Raw genomic sequence first — 25,275 nt, 5'->3', positions numbered from 1 at the left:
TTCTGCCCAGTCCAGTGGACTCCCTCCAGAAGGAGGCTTGCACATATTGGTCATTGAGCTGGGGTGGAGCGGGCAAAGCTTGGACGTCATCGCCTGTGAGTTTTAGCTCCATATTTGACGTCAGAGTATGCAGCTCTCTGCTTTTGTGGTAGAGCAGATCCCCTGCCTTATGGAACATGCCCGTTGCCTTGGTTGTCTCGGTGCTTCTCCTGTGCCTTGTTTTCCTTGTCTTGCTGCCGTGGTATGCTGTGTGCTCCATGAGGGCAGGGCGGCCTCGCACAGTCCCTAGCTCGTACTCGATGTTTAGCTTTGGTTGTCAGATGACAAAATCACAGAATTACAATAAAATGTACCACGTTTTCCTTAGTGGAGGCATGTGGTGTTTTTTCCCTGATTCCTCTTTCATCACAGCTGATACTGTACCCTGCCTCCCCATCCTTAAAGTCTGGGTTTCAATCCCGCCCTGGGTCCTTGTCACCAAAGGTTAAGTCTGAATTTGCAAGCACACCTGTCCCTCCTGACAGTTTCTGGCTCTTTGCTCATTTATCCTCAGCTGCTGTCCCCAAACATTGCCTGCAGTTCCCTCTCTCCTTTTTTGGATACTGTTTTTCCTTTTCTGTTGAGACAAAAGATTTAAAACACAAGAAAATGGGTAAGTACACATGTTACACCCCCTCCCACCCTCGCCCAGCTCTCCCAAATGGTGCTAAGTTTTTCTTGCTTCAGATTGTTTTGTTTTTTTTTTGAGAAACTAAGACGTAACCTGCATCCTTCCAAGTACTAGGCCACTTCTTCTTTGCCCAGAGGTGATCAGTATTCTGACTTTGGAGTCTGTTTCACAAGTATTTTTATACTCTTGCTAGATATGTATGTACTCAGAACAGTATAAAGGTCTGTTGTTATATGGCTTTTCTGTTTATTTCTCTTTGTGATTATGGTGAAGTGTATGTAATATACAGTGTACTGTCCTAACTTCCTCTGTACAGTTCAGCAATATTGCATATTCACTTTGTTGTGCAGCCATAAAACTGAAACTGTGCACTCATTAAACAATGTTTTAAAATTTTAGCATTAATTGATACTTGTAGCTCTGATTCTTTCATTTTAATTGCAATATCATTGTGTCATGGGTTATGCTATGTTATGTCTGGATTGTTTCTAAATTTTCACGGTTAGAAATCACAGTACATGAGCGTTCCTGCCTTTCTCTAGCCTGGTGCCAGCATCTCTGTAAATGTTACCAGTTTCCTCTTGAAGTACTTGTGCCAGTTTATTCCACCTTCAGCAGTGGAAGAGCCTTCATCTCCATATCTTTGTCAAACCAGGTGTTGCCAGAGTTAACATTTGTTTGTCAGTCTGGCGGATGGTCTTTAGGGTTTAATTCTTGTTTTCCCAGGCAGTGAGAGTTGTGGCTAAGAGGTTGGCCTTTGGAACTCATATCATGTATATGGGCCGTTTTGTTTTTTCCTTTAATGAAGATCTCAGACTAAGGACTTAAAATATTTAAAACTATTAAATAAGGATAGTACCACCACCACGCACACATAGACACACACAGGATAAAGGCAAGTGGAAGTCAGGAAAGGGCTCCAAGATGGCCAGCCATCAGAGGGCAGCTGACGCACATCCTGCAGCATTCACAGCCGCACAGCCCCACCTTGTGGTGCGTTCTCTTTACAGACATTAGTGGTGGGGAGAAACGAAGCCAGAGTACACCAGGCCTCAGTTTGAAAATAGAGCTTACTGATATTTGTTTGAGTCTTATACTTTAAAAAAAAAAAAAACAGAACAACCTTAGCTGCTGTAACCCTTTAAATGTTACCATTGCCGGTAATCTTAGAATTATTTTCTCAAAATGCTGCTTTGAGAAATGGTGAGAAGTTTAGCAGTCACTCGGTTTATTGCTTTTATGGCACTTACATAAAGAAACATTTTTACATTTTTTACTTTGTAGTTTTGGATGCTTATAAAGCTCTCCTGACTGAATTGTTTTTGAAAGGGAGGAAAGGAAATTACACACAAATTTAGAATTTTTCTTGGGTAATGATTTCTTAGATGGTGAGGGTGATCAGGCTCCTTTCATATTCCTTTAAAGAGCAGCTCAGGAGCGACGGATGGTGGAGATTCTGACAGAGTGGCTGTTGTTTCAGGGTGCGAGCACAATGTGTGTTTATAGACACTCTCGGCTCAGGGACCCCTTCTGGGTCATTCTTTTGGACTGCAGAGAGCTTGAATTCTCACAAAACATAGGTCAAGGTGAGTGGAAGATTTATGTAATTTTTCTTAATATGAACACTAAAATGATGAGAGTCAGTTTATCCTGTTTGAGACCGATCACCTTACAGAGGCTCTGTGAAGTGGAAACCACGGTGGCTTCCCTTTCACAGATGAGGAACCTGCAAGAGGCCCTGCCCGAGAGGCAGCAGCACTGGGAGCCGGCTGGGCCGGTTGGAGGTCGGGTCTGCGCCCACGGTGCTGCCTGGAGAACCTAACGCTTGAGAGTGACTTCGGTCTGGAAACTGGGCGTTAATACTGGGGCTGACATAACTTAGTACAACAGCAGCAACAGTTGCCACTTAAAACTATGTGACCTTGAGTAGGTCATTTAACTCCTTCAAACTGCAGTTTCCACAACTGTAAAATGGGTGCTTTTAGGATCCAATGGGATAGTTTATTTAGTGCAGAGGGTACACTAAGCAAATGGTTATTAATAGTTATTATAGTTGTAATAATGCTTACTCTTGTTTTGTGGTTTCTGACATATCCATGTTTCTGTGGCCCAGAATTTTAAAGCACTTTTTATGAAGCACAGTACATAAAGTGGCTACTATTTCTAAGTTACAATATTTATTGGCTTTTCATTATTTGTCCAGAAGGACTACTATGAATCAGTAACTGAAAGAGATGTTTTAGTTGCTCTGCGGCATGTGGGATCTTCCTGGACCAGGGATTGAACCCGTGTCTCTTGCATTGGCAGGAGGATTCTTTACCACTGAGCAACGAGGGAAACCCTGAAAGAGATGTTTTAGTTTCGGCAGGAGAGATAAGTTATGCAGAATGACAGTTGCCTTAAAAGAGATGTCACTGTTTTTTTCCTGTCTCGTAATTGTGTGTGCTTGCTTCTGAGAGTGGGAAGGGAGGGAGGGAGGCAGTGCTCCAGAGCCAGCGGAGGGGTCTTGGTTTTTCTCAGAACTTGCACAGTGGGGCTGGGGAGTTTTCAGGCTGGATGCTGTTGAGAGCTCGCAAGACCACAGGGTCCATCCTCTGGAGAGGCCAGGCCAGTGATCCTGAGAGAGGCTGTGATCAAGTCACATGCTGTATCACCAGCCCTGCTGGTTCCAGGGGTTGGAGGTCAGGATGGTGATGGTGGCAAAACTAGGTTCAGTGAGAATGAGGGGGTGGGGACTGTGAAAGGCTGGGGTTCTGGGCAGAGGGGAAGATTTTTTATTAAGATTTGAGAAATAGAGTGATGAGGTCTAAAGGGTTCAGAAGTGGACGTGTGAGAAGGGCTATGAAAGTGTTGCTGGGTTGGGCCAGGGTGGGACGGATATGTCATAGGGAATTACCCACCAGGAGACTGGCTCTCCAGCAGCGGACCTGCTCACAGTGGAGGCAGGATGCTGTGGTTATTAGGCAGCCAGCAGACTGGTTGAGGACCAAGGGTGGGGTCAGCATTCTAGAAAGTAGTGCCTTTTAGTGCATTTTTACAAATGGAACGTAGTTCTCTTTTTTACAGATCACTGGAGAATATGTGCTAATGCAGTGACACTTTTATGGACTTTCTGGTCATGCCTGTTTACCTGATACATTGTTCTTGGCAGAAATCTCAATTATGGGAAAATAATCACTTGTAATGATTCCCCTATGATTGATGTACATCACTGTAAAACTGGTTAGGTGTTGTTATACATGTTCTGTGCTGCTGTTATGTTTGGAACAATGCTGTCTGTAGCTTTTTCATTTTGAAGAGTTATTATTATTAGATTGAGCATTTCCTGGGGCAGAAGACTTTTTAGAGAATTTTGTCTTTTTGGTAAATAATTTTTAACGGTTAATTTGGGAAAAGCTGAATTTGATTGTGTGTAGCCCTTATAATTATGAGCTACTTACATTGGCTTCCTTTTGTATAGGTGTTAAAGTTCCTCGTAATTTTCGTTTGTTGGAAGAACTTGAAGAAGGACAGAAAGGAGTGGGCGACGGTACGGTCAGCTGGGGCCTGGAAGATGATGAAGACATGACACTCACAAGGTGGACAGGCATGATCATTGGGCCACCACGGGTCAGTGCATACATTACATTTATTTCCTATGAATATTTACTGTAACTTTCAAGTATGCATTTTATTTTATGTTATTAATATTAAAGTAAATAGTTAAGATAACTTTAAGTGAAACAGTTCGTGACTTTTTACTTATTTTTTGTACATTTGTTGATGCTGGATTTTCTGGAGGAGTTGGAGGGCGGGAAGACTGGTGTGATCATTGCTGTCAAAGTGTTTGCGATTCAGTAGAGGAGAAGGCATGAATGCAGACGACAGACTGAATGTGGCAGAGCGAGCCCACTGTGGGACTGTGGAATATGTCTCTTCTAGCTGGAATAATTGAGGAAGGCTGGACAGTGGAGGAAGTTGCCTTTGGAGTGCCTAAAGGACTGGCTGGTAGGATTTCAGAAGGTGAGATGGGGATGGACAGCATTCCAGGTAGAGAGTGGAAAAGGTGAGGCGTGGAGCGGAGGGGTATTTGGGAAGAGCGAACAGCGTGCCGTGAGGTAACATGCTGCTAACCGCCAGTGTGTATCAACAGGGTTCCCAAACTGGTTTGTGTTGACTGCACATTGCTGTTGGCCAGTGACGGTTGATTGGCCTTGGAAATGTTCTGGCTTCAATGTCTTCACCTATAAAGTATGTCAGAAAGGCTGATTCTTGCATGTTTCCTAGTGTTGGCCACAGACCTATTGTTTTAATTTTAGGTCTTTCTCAAGTTCGTGACTTTTTATTTTTACTCAAAATCTATTTTAGATTGGGAAATTTTTTTGTACCTTGCATTCCTCACTCAAAGGCCGCATTTGCTGCATGCCCCTGCAGCAAGTCTTTTAAATAGGTTTTGTATGACCTTTGACTTTGTTAGAAAGAACACAAATTTTAAGTTTCTTTTTAGTCTTTGGTTTTGTGTACTGTTTGCTACCTGTAATGGGACTATTTCAACTATTTTGCTGTTGGGTAGAATTTAGATTTTTTTATTTTTATAAAAGAAAAATGGTCAGGTAATTAGCGTTGATAACTTCAGACAAATGTTTGTTTACTGTTTTCTAGTATTCCTTTGTAGAATTCATGCACTCTCCTAAACTAACAAGTTCTCTCTTCCTCCACTGCTCTGATTTTTCCATTAGACATGTAAGGAAGGAAATAAAATGCTGATGGTTAAAATTCTTGTCGTTTTGTAACTCAGTTTTTGTAATGAAAACCTTGATTTTTTCACTACCTGTGAACAGTATCACCATGGTCTGTTTGGTAAAAGTAAGTGCTTATAACTTTTGAGCATTCTTACTTAATGAATGACTTGAAGATTGGACAGTCTGAACTGAGTGGAGTATGCTTTCAGAATTACTTAGATTTTTTCTTTTTTAATTATTTATTTTTGGCTGTGTTGCATCTTCACAGCTGCATCGGCTTTTCTGGTTGTGGTGAGTGGTGGCTACTTTCTAGCTCTGGTGCTCGGGCTTCCCATTGCAGTGGCTTCTCTTGTGGAGCACAGCTCTAGGACTCAGTGGTTGCAGCGCGTAGGCTCAATAGTTGCGGCACGCGAACTTAATTGCTCCGCGGCATGTGGGATCTTCCCGTATCAGGGCTCAAACCCACGTCTTCTGCATTGGCAGGCAGATTCTTTACCACTGAGCCACCAGGAAGTCCTGAAATTACTTAGATTTGAGTTTTATCCCATTTGTTCCTCTGAGGGAACTTGAAGAGTGTTGGAGTTTATGTAAAGTAAGACCCTCAGCCCCATAACCTAGTTTGCAGATATCTCTCTCCCAGTTCCGGTCATCCACAGGACCCCCACACTGGCTGTTCCCTGGTGTCATTGAGCCACAGGAAGCCCCTGTGTCCGGCTGTGCCCACTGGGGGCCTGGCTGTTGTAGGGTAACATGGGGGTGGGCCAGCTGGCAGGGTTTCAGAGACAGGTGTGCCTCCTGCCGCTTTCTGTGGTGGTCGACTTGGAGCTCCTCCCCCTCTTGTGGTGCAGGAGGGCGCAGCCTGAGTGGACCCTGTCCTCCAGCCAGGCTTCAGCCCCCTTGCTGAGCTGGGGGGCTGGATGAGGGCTTGTGGTTCCAGCATTCGTTCAGCTGCCTTTTAATTAAATTTGCAGGAGTTGGCATCTCATCTTGGTTGTTTTTTCTTTGTAGGGTACCAGATTTAGAACAGTTTTGTCCCAGCTTTAGGGTAATGTGAAAATTGCTACCTTAACATTCTATTACTTGGTTAGTTGTTGCTTGTTTTTTTGTGTTATTAAGATCCCTGGTTGCTTTATATTATTCCAGTATTTATTTGGATTTATATAATTAGCAGTTTTGTTTTTCCATGTTTGTTAAATTTTTAGCATTAGAGATTTAGTAATTTTTCAAAGTTTACTTTTATGTAAGTGAAGTACCATATCACTTTAGAAGTTTTGAGAATTAAATGAATTAATAATTAGGCAATAGGAGAGTATCTGACTCTAGTATATAGTTCTTGAATAGTAGTTCCTTTTACTTACTATTCTCTTCTTTACTCTTTTGTTAGGTAACAGAAAGGCTTGGCTCTTAATTTAAAATCCAGTGATGATGAAATTAATCCAGGGTATCAAAAGTTAGGATATTTAATTTTAAGCATTGTAGGCTAGTTTAGAGTTTGTTTGTTTGTTTTTAACTGAAAAACTTTTATAATTTGCATAGGTCTTACCATGACTTTCAAAAGGTGTATCTTGTTACCTGCACCTGTGTCGAGATACAGACTGTTTCTATCACCCTAGAGAGTCCCTTGCCCCTCCTCCACCCCAGAGCTGACCCGGTCACTACTTCTGACGCCCTAGAGTATTTTGCCCGTCAGAGAACTTGGTGTAAGTGGAATCGTGTAGCGTATGTACCGAGAGGCCTGCTCCTTTTGACTGGGTGCGCCTCAGGTTCACCTACGTTGTTTCATCCGTGCGCTGCGTAGTGGTTTGTTTCTTTTTATTATGGTGGGGATATGCCACAGTGTGCTTGTCACTTCCCCTGATCATGGTTCTCTCTGGTTATTGCAAATAAAGCTGCTGTGATTATACGTCATCTTGTGAACATAGGTTTGTTTCCATTTCTCTTGGATCAAAAATGCCTAGGGTTGGAATTGCTGCGTAGTAGGGGAGTTAGGAGGAGAAGGCAATGGTACCCCACTCCAGTACTCTTGCCTGGAAAATCCCATGGACAGAGGAGCCTGGTAGGCTGCAGTTCGTGGGGTCGCTAAGAGTTGGACACGACTGAGCTTCACTTTCACTTTTTACTTTGATGCATCAGAGAAGGAAATGGCAACCCACTCCAGTGTTCTTGCCTGGAGAATCCCAGGGACGGGGGAGCCTGGTGGGCTGCTGTCTGTGGGGTTGCACAGAGTCGGACACGACTGAAGCGACTTAGCAGCAGCAGCAGCAGGGGAGTTAGGGAAGGAGAGTTGAATGTGTCTAGTGAAATGCATAGGAAAAAATGCCGTATTTTTTCCACAGTAGTTATACCATTCCCTATTCCTAGCAAAGTATGAGAATTCTGATTGTTTCCATGTACTTTGAGTATTTTTAAGAGTATGAGATTTTTCAGGGCCTTTTTTTGTTTTCTTTTTCTTGTAGTTGATTTACAGTGTTGTCTTAGTTTCAGGTGTACAGCAGAGTGATTCAGTTTTATCTACATATGTGTCTATTTTTATTTCAGATTATTTTCCCTTAAAGATTATCACAAAATACTGAGTATAGTTCGCTGTGCTGTACAGTGGGGTCCTTGTTGGTTATCTAATTATTATACTTTTACTGCAAGTTCTAGAGAGGCTGGTATGCGTGTGAGTGGAGAGCAACAGACAGGTGTCTCCTTGACCTTTTTAGTTCTTTTTAAGCCTTTCTGGGTCCTGGGCATACTGTTAATATATGCTTGCTGTTAAACTTAGATGAGTTTTATATAGCTGTTTACTTTTTAAAAATAATGAAACATTTATTAATATATGTACAAGATTGTTGTATACCTTTTAAACCATGGTTATTAACACCCGAGATCCACCTCCACTGGGAGATCTCTTACTATGAGAGAGAAAGCGGTGGATCCGTTGGGGTGACTGAGATCCATAGATGGTCAGCTTCTTTTTTTACAGATTTATACAAGAATCAACAGGTATTAAATTTGTCACTTTCATTTGTTTTATTTTCTTGTTTTAATTGCATACTAACTGTATTTTTGCTAAGCATATAGATCAAATAAATTTGTTGAAAAGTAAATTCTTAGTCACACACGTGGCAATATTAAGTACATTTATCTTGTGCTTTTCCGATTTATTAGCACTTGAAAATTGTTGTTATTATTTCTGCCTTCCAGACAAATTATGAAAACAGAATATATAGCCTGAAAGTAGAATGTGGACCTAAATACCCAGAAGCTCCTCCATCAGTTAGATTTGTAACCAAAATTAATATGAATGGAATAAATAATTCCAGTGGAATGGTAAGTTAAAGTAGTTATTTTATTTTTACACAACTTATAAGTTTATAGTCAGGAGAACATTAAAAAACAGAGAAGCAAGTGGAAGCTGTTTATTGGGTTGATAATCCTAATTAGTTGAGTATTTTTATTATGAAAGGTGTTGGATTTTGTCAGAAGCTGTTTTGTGTCTGTTAATATGGGGTGTTACATTGATTTTTGTATGTTGAGCCAACCTTGCACTTCCTGGATAAATTCTGCTTGGTTATGGTGCATAATCAAAATGTCTGTATGTTGATCAGGGTCAGCCATAGGTGAGAGTTTATTGCTTTCTCAGGCTTTGAAGCCTGTGTGCAGCCTTGCACACGTGTGTGTCTCCTGGACCCTCGGGTGTGTATGGGACTTTGTAGCCTCACTGGACATCTCCTTTCCCAGCATTTCCTGTGGCATCTTTGGTCCCCTTCCTGCTTGCCCTCTTGCCGCTTCAGGCAGTAGAACTATTAAAACAGTTTTTTCTTTAATTTTTAAAAAATTGTATTTTTTATTGAAGTATAGTTGATTTACAATATTATATTTATTTCATATGTACAATATAGTGATTCAGTAGTTTTATAAGTTATACTCCATTTAAAGTTATTGCAAAATCATGATTATCTTTCCCTGTGCTGTACCACACATCCGTGGTGCCTCTATTTCCTACATAGTAGTCTGTGTCTCTGGTGTTACACATTGGACACTGGTTATTTTTGACAGGTACCAGGGTGGAGAGGAGGTGGTCAGGGAATAGGTGGTCCTCAGTGGGCAAGTTTCCAGGGAGCTGCCAGATAGGCCAGGCGACGGCAGGTACCTGTGGCTGAGGCTTCGAAGGGGCTGTAGCCCCAGCCTGTCCATCTCCCCCAGTGGAAGATGAGTTCAGCACAGTGCAAAGAGCACGCTGGAGTGGGATCTGAAAGCAGAAGTCAGGGTTACCGCTGTCTGCTGATCCCTGGTGTGAGTAACTGCTCAGGCCTTGGATTGTGGCCCTAAGTATTGTGTGGACCTGTGGTTTTATAATGTTTGCTTTTGTGAAAATAGTGCCGACTGGATTTTGAAAGCCCTTCTTATTAAACTACATCTAGTAAATTGGTGCCCAAGTACTTTAAACTTCGCAGTTAATTGTACTTTTTCCCCTCCTTTCAGGTGGATGCACGAAGCATACCAGTGTTAGCAAAATGGCAAAATTCATATAGCATTAAAGTTGTACTTCAAGAGCTAAGACGTCTAATGATGTCCAAAGAAAATATGAAGCTTCCACAGCCACCAGAAGGACAAACATACAACAATTAATTTTAGTGGATCTCAAACTTGTCTTAAATCAGCAACCTTCTACTCATGTTAATGTCTTGATTAAATATCACAATGCAAAATACCCACACATTAAAGTAAGATAATTCCAGCTGGTAAACATGACCTGGACGTTTGTAAGAATATATTTAATATATGTACACCCATTATGTTTTCAGGTAACAGGAAGAAAATTCAGCAGTCTTTTCTTGTTAAGGCACCACCACTTAAGCACGCACCTGGAGTCCTCACTGGAGCTCAGGTTTGCAGGTGAGAGCACAGCAAGAAGTGTCGGCTGGCTGTGCAGGCAGGTGTGTTTCTGACGAGAAAGCCGAGAAGGAAACTCGAGTGGTGTGCTCCATCATCTTGCTTAGAGAAAGAGCTTCAGTTGAAATTGTCTAAAGTAGCAGGTACAATGAATATTGTCACAAAGTGTGTTCATTTTTGAAGCGGTATGGGTGCTGACTACTAGTAGTATCAAAAATATGTTCAGGATTGTTTTGATACCTGTATTTATAATAAAAAATGTTGTGGGGGAGGTGGATGAATTTCTGTTACAAGCTGTTCCTGTGTGTTCCATGTAACAGATGTGGTAAATATTTGTTTACAGTCTTTGTTGGACAGACCATGCATTTACGTTTAAATGAAATCAAAAAGGAATTAGGTGTATGGATATGTGATTTGGAGATTAAAGTTAGTCTTAAATTGTAAATAAAATGTGGAATGTGTCTTCAGAAACGGTGCCATTTCTGTTATATTGATGTGTGTGTACAGTAACTTGCTGAGATTGCAAAAATTGGAATTCTTGTAGCTGTTCATCTATACACATCTCTCATTATTTATCCCGTATGGTATACTTCTTGCAAATTGGAATTTGCAGAGTATTTCAGAGTACAGATTTCCTATTAGGCTTTAATTTCTTGTTAGGAAGAATAATCCCAGGTATTATGTTTTCAACTTGATTTCACTAGAAATATTATTAAAAGAGATGTCTGAGTTCTAGCAGTTTTTATAAAATTTAGATTACAGATTATCCAAATATACATTCTCGTTTTCTTCATAGTATCTGCTCCCAGTGCTCTTAGTACTGACTGGGATTAATTTTGTCCACTTACCCTTAACTCTGGCAGCTGTGTAATTCTGAATTGAAAGTTCGCTTTTGCTCTGCTTTGACCACAGTGACTTGAGGCTTTGGGTCGCTGTTTTTCATCTCCTAGCACTTGGGTGTACTACTTTGTTGAAAATCCTTCCTTCTTAAGAGTTGTGTTTTCTGAAGAAAATAGACAGGTGGTCGTGTAATAAGAACTTATTTCTCAAACAACCACTGGCGTGTTTTTATCAAGTGCATTCAGAGTTAAAACTCTGAGCTACCTTTTCTTGGCCAGAATACATTAAAGTTAGCAGCACTGTATCTAAATTTACTAATCTCAGTATGACTTGAAATAGCAAAGATGTTTAAAGTGACACGTAGAGAATGTATACATACGTACTAGTGCGTGTGTACTTTGTTAAAATGGGTTTGAAATGGACTGTTACCTTGGCATACATTCTTTAAAAATTTTAACTGGTTGAGATTAAGTGGAATCCCACTGACATCCTGTGTGAGAGTGGTGGTTCCTGATGGTCTGGATTGGTGTGTAGTGGCCCCTTTCATAGGGAGAGTGTGTCCTATCCCACGTGGTCGCCAATAACCACCTGAATGCTGTTTGTTGTTTCCACATAAGTGGGCTGATCACCTGGGCACCTTGACCTCTTGTCTTCTCTCATTTCCCCACATCCAGTGTTGTGAAGGCCTCCCCTCCTCTTCCCCCCCAAGGTGTGCATTGCCTTTGAAAGGCTAGCAGGTAAGACCCTCGGGGATGATCATATATTAATAAAAATTGCAAAAGTAAAGTGTTTGTCCTGTTAGGTCAGTGTTATTCTTGAATGGTTTTAATTACTAATTTTCAGAATCCCTTATTTAAAAAATATTTTTTCTAGTACTTTAAAGGCATTTGTTGTTGCAGGTTTATGTGTGACTTTTCAGGATTTTGGAACATAAACTTTTGTTACAGGTAGTCAGTGGTGTTTGATCTTTTGAGTATAAAATAGAAAAAAATTATTTTAAATCTCTTTAAAGGAATTTACACTTCAAATTTGAGTAAGTGTGTGGAGAATTGGTTTGACTTGCATATAGTTTATAGTCTGGATTACTTAATACTGATTCATTGACTTAAATAGTTTCCACTAAGTATATATTGTTATTGATAAATACACATGAAATTCAGTTGTTTTGAAATTTTAGAGGACACAGTTGGAAAATATCAATGTGTTTTCCATTCTAGATGTGGTGTGTGGTGACGTGGGCGTGGTGGAGCGGGCGGCTCTGGAAGGAGCCTTGTGAATTGTTGGCTTTGGTCAAAGTTGTGTTCTTTCTGATGGGCACACGGCCATGCTCTCATATCAGAAGTATGTGTGCTACAGTCTGGTGTCATGAGTTACAGGATTGGCGAGTTACTTAACAGGTTTTTTCCCCCCAGATTTCCTTTTATATTTTTTAGATGCATATGTGTAGCATTATAGTATAATTAATTGCTGGGAAGGATCTAAAAGGTACTGATTTCACTTTTCTACCAGAAAACTATGAAGTACCAGTATGATTTTCCAGTAACAACTTGGTTGGCTTTTGGTTATAGTCACAAAAAGAGTCCAGCTCCTGAGATTTTGGGAAGTGTATATATTTTGTATATAAAAATAGAAACATGAAAAGCAGTGGATACAGTATGTTACAGGATTGGTAGCATTAGCAGTTAATTCCTTTCCAGTACTGTTTTTATTGAAAAGCAGGAAGTATATGGAAATAGAATGTCTTTTATGCTAAATTAATATGCCTCTGAGGTTATTAAACTATAGATGGAAATGTTGTTATGGGTCATACTGAAAATGTTGGTTATTTTATAAGTATAGTAAGAGAACAGAAAAGAAAAGGTACACTACAAGTATTTTCTGAAGACAAAAGTATTGAAGGTATTTGATGACAGAAAATAAATGACAAGTCAAAATCATCATCCTGTGAAGTAAGGGAGTTTGAGGAACTCATGGAGTGAGTATGTCATTAAAAAAAAAAAAATCACTGGATCTGAAGAGATTGCCCATGGAGTTTACATCTTTTTTTTTTTTTTTTGAGTTTACATCTTTAATAGGACAGTCTCACTAAAGATTCCCTAAAGATCTGCTCCATCTCATTTTCACATGCAGTCTGAAGATCTGTACAAGATTTTATCTTCAAGTTCATTTGTGAAGTCGGTGATTAAAGCCAGATGGATTTCACTTCTTAGAGTCCAGGAATTGTCCTCCCTCCAGTGGTGACTGACCAGGTAGTGTGTCAGGACTGGGCACTGACCCCTCTGCTCCAGATGTAGACTTCCTGTGAATCCCTTCATCTTGTCTTTGTTCCATAAGAACAGCTGCTGACGTCTGAGATTTTGGCAGCCAAAACATTATAAAGTGAAGTTAATATTCCACCTTCAAAGGAGGGCTAATTATTGACACTGAGGAGCCAGCTGAAGTCAGAAACCTGTGGGCAGTAAAGAAGCTGACTGTTGGATACGTTGAGAGTGAAACTTTGCGTTGTTTGTTCACTGCACTTGAGTAATTAAATATTGTTCAGAAGTTATGGGGAAACACTGCTAACTACTAAGTGGATAGTTTTCCTGTATCTAATAGTTTTTTTTTTTTTAACAGGCACTTAACAGTAGATAACTTTACCAAGTAATCTGAAGATTAACCATCTAACGTAAAGTGAGGTTTTGACATGACACCTGCATTAGAATGTAAAGTTGGTACAGTACTTACGGTCATGTTTTTGGGTCTGAAGACTCACTGTCTTTCAGTCAACAAACCTGGTCATTGTGAACGCTGTATTACACAGGGCGGAGTCTTATGGCCTGTGTAGTTTGTCCTTAACATGAGAGAAGAGTAGATTCTCTCCACAGTTGATAATTGATAAAGAGAAATGTCTGACTGCTTCTTAAGCCAGGTTGCCCAGATAAGTAGTGATTGACAGACGTTCAGATTATATCCACTAACATAGATTATCTTTTTACTGCTATAATTGAAAAAATCATCTGAATACCCAAGTGAAAAAATTGAGTTCACAAGAAAAGTGCAGTATCTAATTGCCTGGGTTTCTTTACCTTGAGTAACGTGTGGACTTCCTTAAGGAAAAAAATAATTCTTTTGGACTCAATATTGTCTTGAATTATTTTTGTTAAAATATTGTTTAATGCATAAAACTGTGTTAATGCAAATGTATATACTTCTTAGTCCTATAAAATTATAAAGCCCAATAAAATGATAAAAGTTACAGAGTAATTAAAATGTAAAAGACTTTAATACTGAAAATGTTTTATTGAATTAATCTCTACTTGAAATGTAAATATTGTTGTCTCTCCTTGGCTTTCTGTTGTTGTCATGTCTATACTATGTGCTGCTGGACCTTAGTTTTTTTTTGTTTCTCTTTATCTTTTTTTCTCTTGCCATACTGGTACAAAAAAACCTTTTTTCTGTTGTCTGACCTTCATTTGATACACACACACTTCTGCATTAAGTCCCCCTCTGTGCTGTTCTTTACCAGAGAACTAGAACTCCTGACTTTTTGGCTTCCACTTTGAGACCATAGTTGTTTTAAACCCTGGTTCTCAAGAATGACCGTGACACTCACTCTGCTGTGTTCATGGCCCTCTGTAGACATAAACATAATCTGTGATTGGTGATGGTCGATAAGTTGATCTATTAGTAACATTGTTTTAAATCTGGGTGATAACGGTTTAATCCCTTGTATGTTAGAGCTAAGTGCTGCGATTCCCCATGCTTAGTGCTGCGAGGTGCTGAATGCGTTTATTGGTTTAGAAAGCAAACTGCAGGTGAACATGGCCCCTCCCTCTGTGAGTCTGTCATCAGTGGCTCTCTGGTAGTCCCCCTCACCTGTGGTCTCTGTGTCTCCCTCTCGTCAGCCCGTTCCTGTGCTCCGTCATGTAAGGTGGATCCGTTCTCTCAGCTGCTCCTCGGATCATCCTGGATGTGCTCTCTGCACGTCATCTCTCAGCACAGACTTAAAGAAGACTCGTGATGGGGCTTCCTTGGTGGCTCCGATGGTAAAGAATCCACCTGCAATGCAGGAGACCGGGGTTTGATCCCTGGAGAAGGAAATGGCAACCCACTCCAGTATTTTTGCCTGGGAGATCCCATGGACGGAGGAGCCTGGCAGGCTGTCCATGGGGTCCCAAAGAGTCAGACACGACTGAGCGACTAACACTGTGAGCGGCAGCTCACACCATCTGCTGTGCGTGGCTCCTTCTTGCCTGTGCCCTTTGTTTACCCCTTCCCCTCATTACCTGGGTCCTCTCGCACCTTCGCTGCCACCTTGGTCTGCAGGTCTTCTCCCTGTCACTCTTGTCCTGTTTGACACACAACATGGGAGGGCATGTATTCGTCTCTTACGTGGGGGCACACACCTCACTGGCCCACCAGAAGCACAGGCCCTCCCCTGAGCTGAATCCTTGTGTGTGATGTTTTTGCTTTATTTGCTTCTGAGAGTTCTAAGTCGCCCATCATAGTAATAAGATTTTAATAATATTTATAAATGTATTCCAATAATTTAATATTATTTGAATTAAAAAATCTCCAACGTATATTTTTTGAAACTATAAATCAAAATGTGTTTTCTTATTTGAGATATTTAAGATTATTAGAAATACATTTTTGAAACCAATGTACTTGGCTACAAAGAAATGTTGGAATTATTTATTTAGATTAAAAATTATTGACATATCTGCCAGAAACTAGGTTACTTTTTATGTGATGCAGATTTTACTGAGTTTTGTTCAGCAGACAGGCTGGGGTGTGTTTTCCAGCCCTCCCTGTGTTGAGTCCTGGTGAAGACATAAAGGTAGACGGTGCTATGGATGTTACAGGCCTCTGCCAGTTATAGTCAGCCCTGGTGATGGAGTGAGTGATGAGGCCTGTGGGCCTCCCCTGGAGCTCCTCACTGACAGCCCTAGGCTAGCCCTAGCCCTAACCCTAGCCCTAGCGCTGTCAACCATGAGGTTCTAAGCTGAGCTGGTGCAAGTCCTAGGGCAGTTTTCCCCATGGCTTTGGGCCAGTTAGCCCTGTGTCCTTCAGTTTCTCCTGAGAGGAGGTTATGCTTACCCTGTAGAGTTATGGTTTCATGAAATAGTAGAAATGCTCTTAATCACAATCAGATGCAGAATGATTTATCAATAAATGGTAGTATTAAAAAATGTTACTTAATCTAAGAACGTTCACTTAAATCATGTTAAGATATGCATTTACATCAGGTCTGTCCTCGTGTGTAAGGGGTAGGCTGACTTTCCAAGAGGTTATATGAGGTTCTATAGGCTTCATTAAACCACTCATGCTTTCTGAAGTTAATTTCTGCTCATGGTTGAAGACTGACAGATGGTGTTCTGGGTGCCAGGGAGACCTGGCATGCCTGGCACCCCTCCCTCAACCCCCTGGGTATAGTCACCCTGGTGGGTCCACCCCTGGGGGCACACCACTCCTGCCCTCCCATGTCATGTCCATTATTAGTGCATTTATGATTGTTGTCATTATTGTTCTGACCAATACAAGTTACAAGTGGACCTGGAGGGGAGTTGGTGTGGTTCATCCATGCATTCATCTCACGCCGTGGGGACACACACCTCTCTGGCCCACCAGAAGCACAGACCCTGACCTGGAACTTAGAGCAGGCCTGCAGAGGCTGGACCATCCTTTTTGCTCAGGGCGTATAGAGGAAGCCCTGGACAAAAGGGACTAAGCCATTTGAGCTAACTTGGTGTAAAATGCTGCCTAGTAGGCTCCTTACTGGAGGGTTAGTGACCGACATCTCAGTCGGATCCTCAGGGGGATCCAGGATCCCCCATCTGGGGAGGGGGCTCCCTGGAGCTGAAGCCCCACTGCACGGGGCTCCACCCCACCTGGAAGTGCAGGCCCAAGGCCAGGAGAGCCGGGAGAGGAGGTTGGGTCATATTTATTATTCCTGTTTCTTGCAAAGTCGAGATGTAAATTACATATCATAAAATTCACTTTTTAAACTGTTCAGCTCAGTGACTTACCATATCCACAAGACTGCAAACATCACCACTGTCTAATTGTAGAACACTCCAAAATGATGGATATTGGGCTATTTATGTATTTTGGCTGTGATAAGTTACGCTGTTACAGACGTGTGTACAAATGTTTGTGAGGACCTGTTTTCATTTCTCTTGGGTGGATACCTAGAGGTGGAATTGCTGAGTCATAAGGTAACCCCATGTTCAGGCATTTGGGGAACTGCTTGGCTGTCTTCTAAAGCGGCTAAGCCATACATCTCCACTTCCGCACCGACACTGTTACTGTCTTTGATTCTCACCATCCTAGTAGGTGTAAAGTAGTTTTCGTTGCAGGTTTTCCTAGTCACTAATGATGCTGAATGTCTTTGTACAAGATCACTGGCTATTTGCATATTTTCTTTTTTTTTTTTTTTTTTGCATATTTTCCTTAGAGAATGTCTACTCATGTCCTTTGTCTATATGAAAAACTGGCTTATTTGTTATTTTATTGTTGAACTGTAAGAGGTCTTTGATATTCTGGATACCCAGGTGGTGCTAGTGGTAAAGAACCCACCTGCCAATGCAGGAAGACAGACACAGGTTTGATCCCTGGGTCAGGAAGATCCCCCGGAGGAGGACATGGCAGCCCACTCCAGTATTCTTGCCTGGAGACTCCTGTGGAAGAGCAGCCTGGTGGGCTACAGTCCATGGGGTCACAAAGAGTTGGACACGACTGAAGCAAACTAGCATGCACGCAGGATATCTTAGATAGTCTGGATATTAGAGCTAATTAGATCCATGGTTTGCAGATATTTTTCCTGTTCTCTAGGCTATCTTTTCACTGTTTTTGATACTATTTCTTTGATGTGCAGATTCTGAAATTTTCATGCAGTATAATTTTTCTATTTTTCCTTTGGTCATTTGTCATTTTAATACTGTGTCTAAGAAATTATTGCCTAGTCCAAAGTCATTGTGATGGTTAGTTTTGTGTCAACTTTGCTAAGTTGTAGTAACCAGTGACTAAATCAAACACTAATCTGGGTCCTTTGGAGATGTTTTGTAGAGCATGTTGTCCTTAACAACGTGATGAACCCCACCTCTGGTCTCCTGAAGGCCTCAAGCAAAAACAGTTTTCCTGCAGGAGAAGTTCTGCTTCAGGATTGTAGTGTCGAGTGCTGCCTGAATTGCCAGCCTGTCCCCACAGTCACTTAGGCCAGTTCCTTAAAATAAATCTATCTCTATGCCTGTCTGTCTCTCTCTTCTTTACCTGTCTACCATTTATCTGTAATGTTGTGTTCTAACCGATACAGTAACAGAAATTTACATCTATGTTTTCTAAGAATTTATACTTGTAGCTTTTACATTTAGGCTTTTGGTCTGTTTTGAGTTAATTTTTGCATATGGTGTGAGAGAGGGGTCTAAATTCATTCTTTTGCATGTACATACCCATTCATTTTTAGCACCATTTATTGAATGGTTCACCTTTGTTGAAAATCATTTGACCATATGTCTGTATGGGTTTATTTTTGGACTCTCAATTCTGTTCCATTGATTTATGTATCTAGCCTTAATGCCAGAAGCACAGGTAGTTAGTATAGTTTTATAGTTAGTTTTGGGATCAAGAACTAGGAGTCCTCCAATTATGTTCTTTTTCAAGATTGTTTTGGTTATTCTGGGTCCTGTACATTTTCAAATGTACAATTCTTTCATGTTGTTTAAATTTATTCCTAGGTATTTTAGTTTTTGATGTAATTTTCAATGAAAATTATCTTAATTTCTTTTTTTTGAGAGCTAATTATTTGTGTATAGAAATGAAGCTGATTTCTATATATTGATTTTGCATCCTGCAACTTTACTGAATTTGTTGATGAGTTCACACGTGTTTTTGGTGGGATCTTTAAGGTTTCCTGAGCGTAATAGCACGTTGTCCACAGGTACGGTTGTGCGTCCTCCTTTCTCACTTGCATCCCTTCCCCTTCTTTTTCTTGCCTTATTGTTTTGGCTAGAACTGTCAGTGCTATGTTGAATCAAAGTGGTAGAAGTAGACAGCCTTGTCTTACTGTCCTGGAGGAGATGATTCAGCTTTTCACCGCGGAGTGAGGTGTTAGCTGTGGGCTTGCACTTTGTGGCCTTCACCAGCTGAGGTATATCCTCTTTGTACCCACTTTGCCTGGGGTCCTGTGTTTGCCATCTTACTGAACTTACTAGTGTGGGTAGGCTTTTGGTGTAAATTTTTAATGGTTTTCTGTATGTAGGTTTGTATCATCTGCAAATAAAGATAGTCATCCTTATTTTCCACTCTGAATGTCTTTCGTTTCTTCTTCTTTTTTTTAACCTAATTGCTTTTCTGCTATCTTTTGCAGTCATAATTTCTAATTCATTTCCTAGCTCATTTTTTCGTCCTTTCCTTAATTAAGAACTTTTTTTGTTTTGGAGATCTAGATATTTCTAGCAGTAACATTCATTATGAATTGGATAAAAGGCTTAGTTTGTGTTTATGTTTTAATCCAAGGGAGTATAGTCTTGAAATGCTCTGTGTTGTACAACTGGTCCATGGGATTGTGTTTCTTCAGTCACTGTGCTTTCCAGCAGTGTGTGCTGCTGCTGCTAAGTCGCTTCAGTCGTGTCTGACTCTGTGCGACCCCATAGACGGCAGCCCACTAGGCTCCCCTGTCCCTGGGATTCTCCAGGCAAGAACACTGGAGTGGGTTGCCATTTCCTTCTCCAATGCAGGAAAGTGAAAAGTGAAAGTGAAGTCGCTCAGTCGTGCCCGACTCCTAGCGACCCTATGGACTGCAGCCTACCAGGCTCCTCTGTCCATGGGATTTTCCAGGCAAGAGTACTGGAGTGGGGTGCCATTGCCTTCTCCGAGCAGTGTGTGCTAACTTTGCATGAACTTGGAGCTAATAAACTGTGGAGAACAAGTTGTTCTAGAAGTCCAGTCAATCTGAAAAGGCTGTATTTTGTATGATCCCAATTATGTGACTTTCTGGTAAAGACAAACAATGAAAAGATAATGTGGTTGCCCAGGTTTCGGGGAGGGATGGGGAGGAAGAGGGATGACTGGTGGAGATCTTAGGACAGTGACACTGTTCGTAATGGTGGAGACATGTCCCAGCCCATAGAGTGTACAGCATGGAGAGTGAGCCCTCATAGTAATTATGAACTTGAGTTAGTAATAATTAGGGTTGTTTCGTCAGTTGTGGCAAAGGTACCACAGTAACTAAGGCTTGATGCTAGTAATAGGAGAAGCAGCAGGGGGCGGGAGTACACAGATATTCTCTGTACATAAAAATGTCCTAAAATTAGAGGAGAGGAAAAAAAGAGTTTATTAGAGTAAGCAATAACTTTAAGGAAGCAATTTTTTTGAGATCCTTGTCGTACAAGTGAGATTGAAGTCCAGGAGGGCTGAAACTTGGCAGGTGACATCAGCAGTGGTAGGGATAAATGTTCTTTGTGGGTCTGTTAGTATTGTGTGAAGGTGTGGGTTTTCCCAAATCACAGAGAGGAGCGGATCTGCGTCCTTGGCCACCCCAGCAGTTCCTCAGCAGGGAGGCAGTCAGGTTTGCACAGTCTGAGGCTGCAACCAGGCACTGGTGAGCGGTCCTCCACAGCCCCATCTGTGTGTCCCCTTGTGCCCAAGTCAGGAGGCCCAGAAGAGGCGGCCACTTGGATAGCAGGATGCAGAGGACTGTGTGAGGTTGTCACTGAAACCAGAGCTAATAGGGTTCTGGCATTGGAAGTGGCCAGACAGCGAGAAAGCCTGAAGAAGACAGTGCTTTATATTCCTTTGCGTTGGGTGACAGCCTGGATGGTTTCCAGAAAAACTATAACCTCAGTGGGCAGTGGTGTGAACTGGCAGCGCTCAGGATGAAGGACTACTTACAGAAATCTTGTTTCCTCTGTCCTGGTGGAGATTACAGTGGCTGGCAGGACCACGCTGACTGGAGAAGATGCAAGGCCCGCAGTGAGAAAGCAGCTTGACACAACCCATCCTCATGCGTCACTTTTCAGGAATGCCGCTCTGCTCTTCACACGCATGGAGGCCATCTAGGCCGTCTGGGAGCAAAAATTCGTGTACTTGACCAGAGGAGGCAGGTTTCTCAGCGAAATAGGGCATTTGTTTATTTGTTATGCTGTGGGTTTAGTTAAATAAATGCTGAAAATGTGCAGGCAGCAGACTTGTTTGGTATCGAGAACTTGGCAGATGTGACAATGTGCAGACACGTTGAACTGCGATTGTCATGTTGCGTGGTAGGAATCAGTGAAGGGAGCCCAACTGGGTGAAGCGAGTATGTGTGAGAAACAGGTTGCTCCTGAAAGACTAGTGAGAGGCCAGCTCCGGGTCCTGAGAGTGCTCAGGTGTGCTTCTGTTTTGAGTCTGAAGGAGCACTAGTACTAGTCGGGCACCAGGAGCTGCTCCCCTCCCCTCCAGCTCTGAGTTGGCTGGTGGGACATCTCAGGTGGCTTTGGCAGGGGAGCATGGGGATCGTGGAGGAGGAAGCCAACCTTCCGCAAGGTGGACCAGGTCCCGTGGACTCATCCTTGCCCCAAAGTGTCTGACTGACCATCTAGGTGGTGTTGCAGCTGGAGACAGGCCTTGCTGAGCAGAAGCCCACCTGTGGCCCCCACCCACCACCACGGACACTCTCTTCACGTACCCATTGCCCACACCAAGGTCGTGATAGCAGGCCAGCTGACTGTTCTGTCTGCTTGGATGTTCAGGTGATGTTCTTAATGGGCATTGACATGTGATCAGTGGTCTTCATGCTATGTGCCAACTCCCAGAGGACCATCTGCTTGCCTCTCCGACCCCTGTGTCTGTGACCTCCCAGCTGCGCTCCTGCCACGCTCATTGCTGACCAGCGGAACCCTTTGTCACTTCCCATAATCTTTTTCCACAAATGATTCTGGAACCATTGGGATCACTATGCAAAACTAAAGCCATACCTCACACCACATAAAAAAGTTAATTCAGAATGGATCATAGAAATGTAAAGTGTTTACATTTTCCTCAAACTTCTAGAGGAAAAAAATAGAAAAATGTTAACTTTGGGGGCAACTCGGCAAAGATTTCTTAGATAACAAACCACAGCAAGCAGGATTTGCAGAACAAAAGTTCAGAACCTGAACTTCACTAAAATGAGTAACTTGTGTTCTTTGAAAGACTCTGTTAGAGAAGAAAACTACCAGCCATGACTGGAAGAAAATATTGTGACTCACACATGTAATTGTCTCCCGAAGACATCTATGTCCCCATCCTGCAAATCTGTGAAAATGTTACATCACAAGGCAGAAGGGGGTCAGGTTGCAGACAGGATCAAGGTTGCTCATCAGCTGACCTTGAGAAGAGGCTGTCTATGTGAGTCCGGGGTGATCACAGGGACATTTGACTGTGGACGAGGGTCAGGGTCAGGGTGGTGTGACAGGCAAAGCTGGCTGTGAGTATGGAGCTGGGCCCCAAGGCAAGGAGGGCGAGCAGCCTCTAGAAGTTGGAGAAAGGAAGAGGACACACACTTCAAGCCTGCAGGGAACACAACTTCATCTTAGCCAAACAGTGAGACATTTCAGCCTTCTAACCTGCAGAACTAAAAGGTAATACATTTGTTTAAAGCACTTAAGTTTGTGGTTGGTTGTTTTGATGACAAATTGAAAACTGATACACTGGTATAAGAAAACATATAGAACTCTCAAAACTCCCCAATAGAAAACAACCCAATAAAAAAATGGGCACAAACTGAACAGACACTTGAGTAACAAAAGTATACAGGTGGCAAGCACATAAGAAGATGGTTAATATCATTCATCATTAGGGAAATGCAAATAGAAGCTATAATGAGATAACATTACACACCTATGAATGTCTGAATTAAAAAGGTTTGACCATACCAAATGTTGGGGCAGGTGTAGGTAAATGAGTTCTCATATGTTGCTGATGGGTCTGTAAAATGGTATGACTTCTGAAAGTAACATCTACTATCTGACATAGCATTTCCATCCCCAGGTATGCCCTCAAAAGACAGTGACAAGCATATGTCCATGCAAAGAAATGAATACTCAGAATATTTGCAGTAGTCAGAACCTATCATGTAATAATCAAATGTCTATCATCAAGTGAATGGATAAACTGTGTGATATATCCATAAATGGAATGCTATTCAGCAATAAAATGAAATTTCAAAATAATTAAGTGAAAGATGACAAAGAGTTCGTACTATGTGACTTTATTTTATGAGGTTCTAGAAAATGTACTAATCCATCACGTCTACAGCTTGATGGTTGCCTCGTAACAGGACGTTGGGAGGGGAGAAGTCATAAATGAGTGTGAAAGAACTTGGGGATAATGGATAATATTGTCTTGATTGTGGGGGTGGTTTTATTTACATAAACATGAAATTTATCAAATTGTGCAGTTTAAACTTGCTGTTTAATTGTATTCTACCTCAAAGCTGTTAAAAAATAAGGATACAGAAAGATTGAAAATAAAAGGATGGAGGAAGGTAACAATACAAACACTAGACAAAGACAACTTGCTGAAGATAAAGCAGCCTGGTCACTAGGAAACATCTGCATCCTATGTTCATACCCACGAAACATAGTCTTGAAATAGGCACGGGAAAAATTGATAGGAAATCAGACATCTTTAAGAAAACCACACTTGCACACTAACATATGTCTCTCTGTGTAAGATACAGCACAGACCATTAAGTTTACGGAAGACCTGAATGTGATTAGCAGACTTGAACTAAAGGGCGAGTGTAGAAAAATAAACCCGCCAACTGCAGAGTGAACACTCCTTGGAAGCACATCTTTGCCACTGAGTGTGCTCTCCGAGCATTGAGGAAATTAAAATGAAGACCAGAAAGTGATGAGATGAGACACTAGGGATTCTGTTGTGTCGGTAACCAGTGGGTCAGTGGAAAAGTCACAGTGGAAACTGGAAATGTCTTAAATTGAGTGATGACAAAAATCTACATGCTAAAACCTGTGAGGTGAAGCAAAAATATTGTGTAGAAGACAGTGTATAAACACAAAACATACATATTTAAAATTGTGAAAGGCTAAAAGTTGATTATCTAAACATTCCTCTCAAGAGGTCAGAGAAAGCAAAATTAAACTTAAGGAAAGTAGGAGGAAATAAAGATAATACTAAAGATCAATAAATAAGAAATGTATGATAGAACCAAGATACCATTAAGAAAAGGAAAAAACTGGCCACCATCAAAAAGTCTAGAAATAATAAAGGCTGGATGTGGAGAAAAGGGAACCTTCCTGCACTGTTTGTGGGAATGTAAGTTGTACAGCCACTATGGAAAACTTCATGAAGTTTCCTTAAACCAAAAATAGAATGACCATCTGATCCAGCAGTCTCACTCCTGGGCATACATTCTGGAAAAGACAAAAATGGCCAATGTTCATAGCAGCACTCTTTAGCCAAGACATGGAAGCAATGTGTCTGTTGACAGATGAATGGATGAAGAAGATGTGCCATATAAATAGAATATAACTGAGTCTTAAAAAATAATTATTGCCATTTGCAGCAACATGGAGGAACCTAGAGATTATCGTACTAAGTGCAATAAGAGAAGGCATGATACCACTTCTATGTGGAATCTAAAAAAAAAAAATACAAATGAATTTATTTACCAAACAGACTCATGCAGAAAACATATTGGTTACCAAAAGGGAAGGCGGGAGAGGGATAAATTAGTTTGAGATTAATGCATACACAGTACAATATATACAATAGATTAAAAGGATTTACTGTATAGCCCAGGGAAATATATTCAGTTATCTTTCAAATGTTAAACTTTATATTTTGTATTGGAGGAGAGCCAATTAACAATGTTGTGGTAGTTGGAGGTGAACAGCTAAGGGACTCAGCCCCACTATTCAGTATCTTTTAATAACCTATAATGGGAAAGTGTGTGTGTGTAACTGAACCTGAGCTATACTGTTTAGACTTTTGTGGTAAAACTAGAGCATGGATCCTGTTTTTTGTCAAGAGGGTCCTGAGAACTGAGGGGATAATTCGCTCAGCTGTGATGCTGGCTGTGTTTGTGATGTTTCGCAATAGAAAAGGCTTTTTGAGAAAGCCTCCAACGACTTCACGCAATTAAGAATTTACTTAAGTCCCACCACCAGGTGAGTATTTCAGTCTGCTAGTTGCAGTGTG

General features: G+C 41.4%; 1 protein-coding gene across 2 annotated transcripts in view; it reads left to right on the top strand.

Annotated features, from left to right (window-relative positions):
• The window catches only part of UBE2V2 (ubiquitin conjugating enzyme E2 V2), a 32,590-nt gene extending 9,237 nt beyond the window's left edge, over positions 1–23,353 (top strand). The window contains exons 1-4 of one of the 2 annotated variants that reach the window (XM_070382417.1): positions 2,100–2,256; positions 4,131–4,279; positions 8,581–8,706; positions 9,862–23,353. In XM_070382417.1, the coding sequence (XP_070238518.1) occupies positions 2,115–2,256; positions 4,131–4,279; positions 8,581–8,706; positions 9,862–10,008 (564 nt within the window). In that variant the 5' untranslated portion in view covers positions 2,100–2,114 and the 3' untranslated portion in view covers positions 10,009–23,353. Of the gene's footprint in view, positions 1–2,099; positions 2,257–4,130; positions 4,280–8,580; positions 8,707–9,861 lie in introns of those variants that run through there. The other variant, XM_005891983.3, reaches the window with a different exon arrangement.
• Positions 23,354–25,275: the final 1,922 nt, after the last annotated feature.

The sequence above is a fragment of the Bos mutus genome, chromosome 14, assembly GCF_027580195.1.
Source record: "Bos mutus isolate GX-2022 chromosome 14, NWIPB_WYAK_1.1, whole genome shotgun sequence".
NCBI classification, from domain to species: domain Eukaryota; kingdom Metazoa; phylum Chordata; class Mammalia; order Artiodactyla; family Bovidae; genus Bos; species Bos mutus.
This window is presented reverse-complemented; position numbering and strand designations above follow the sequence as displayed.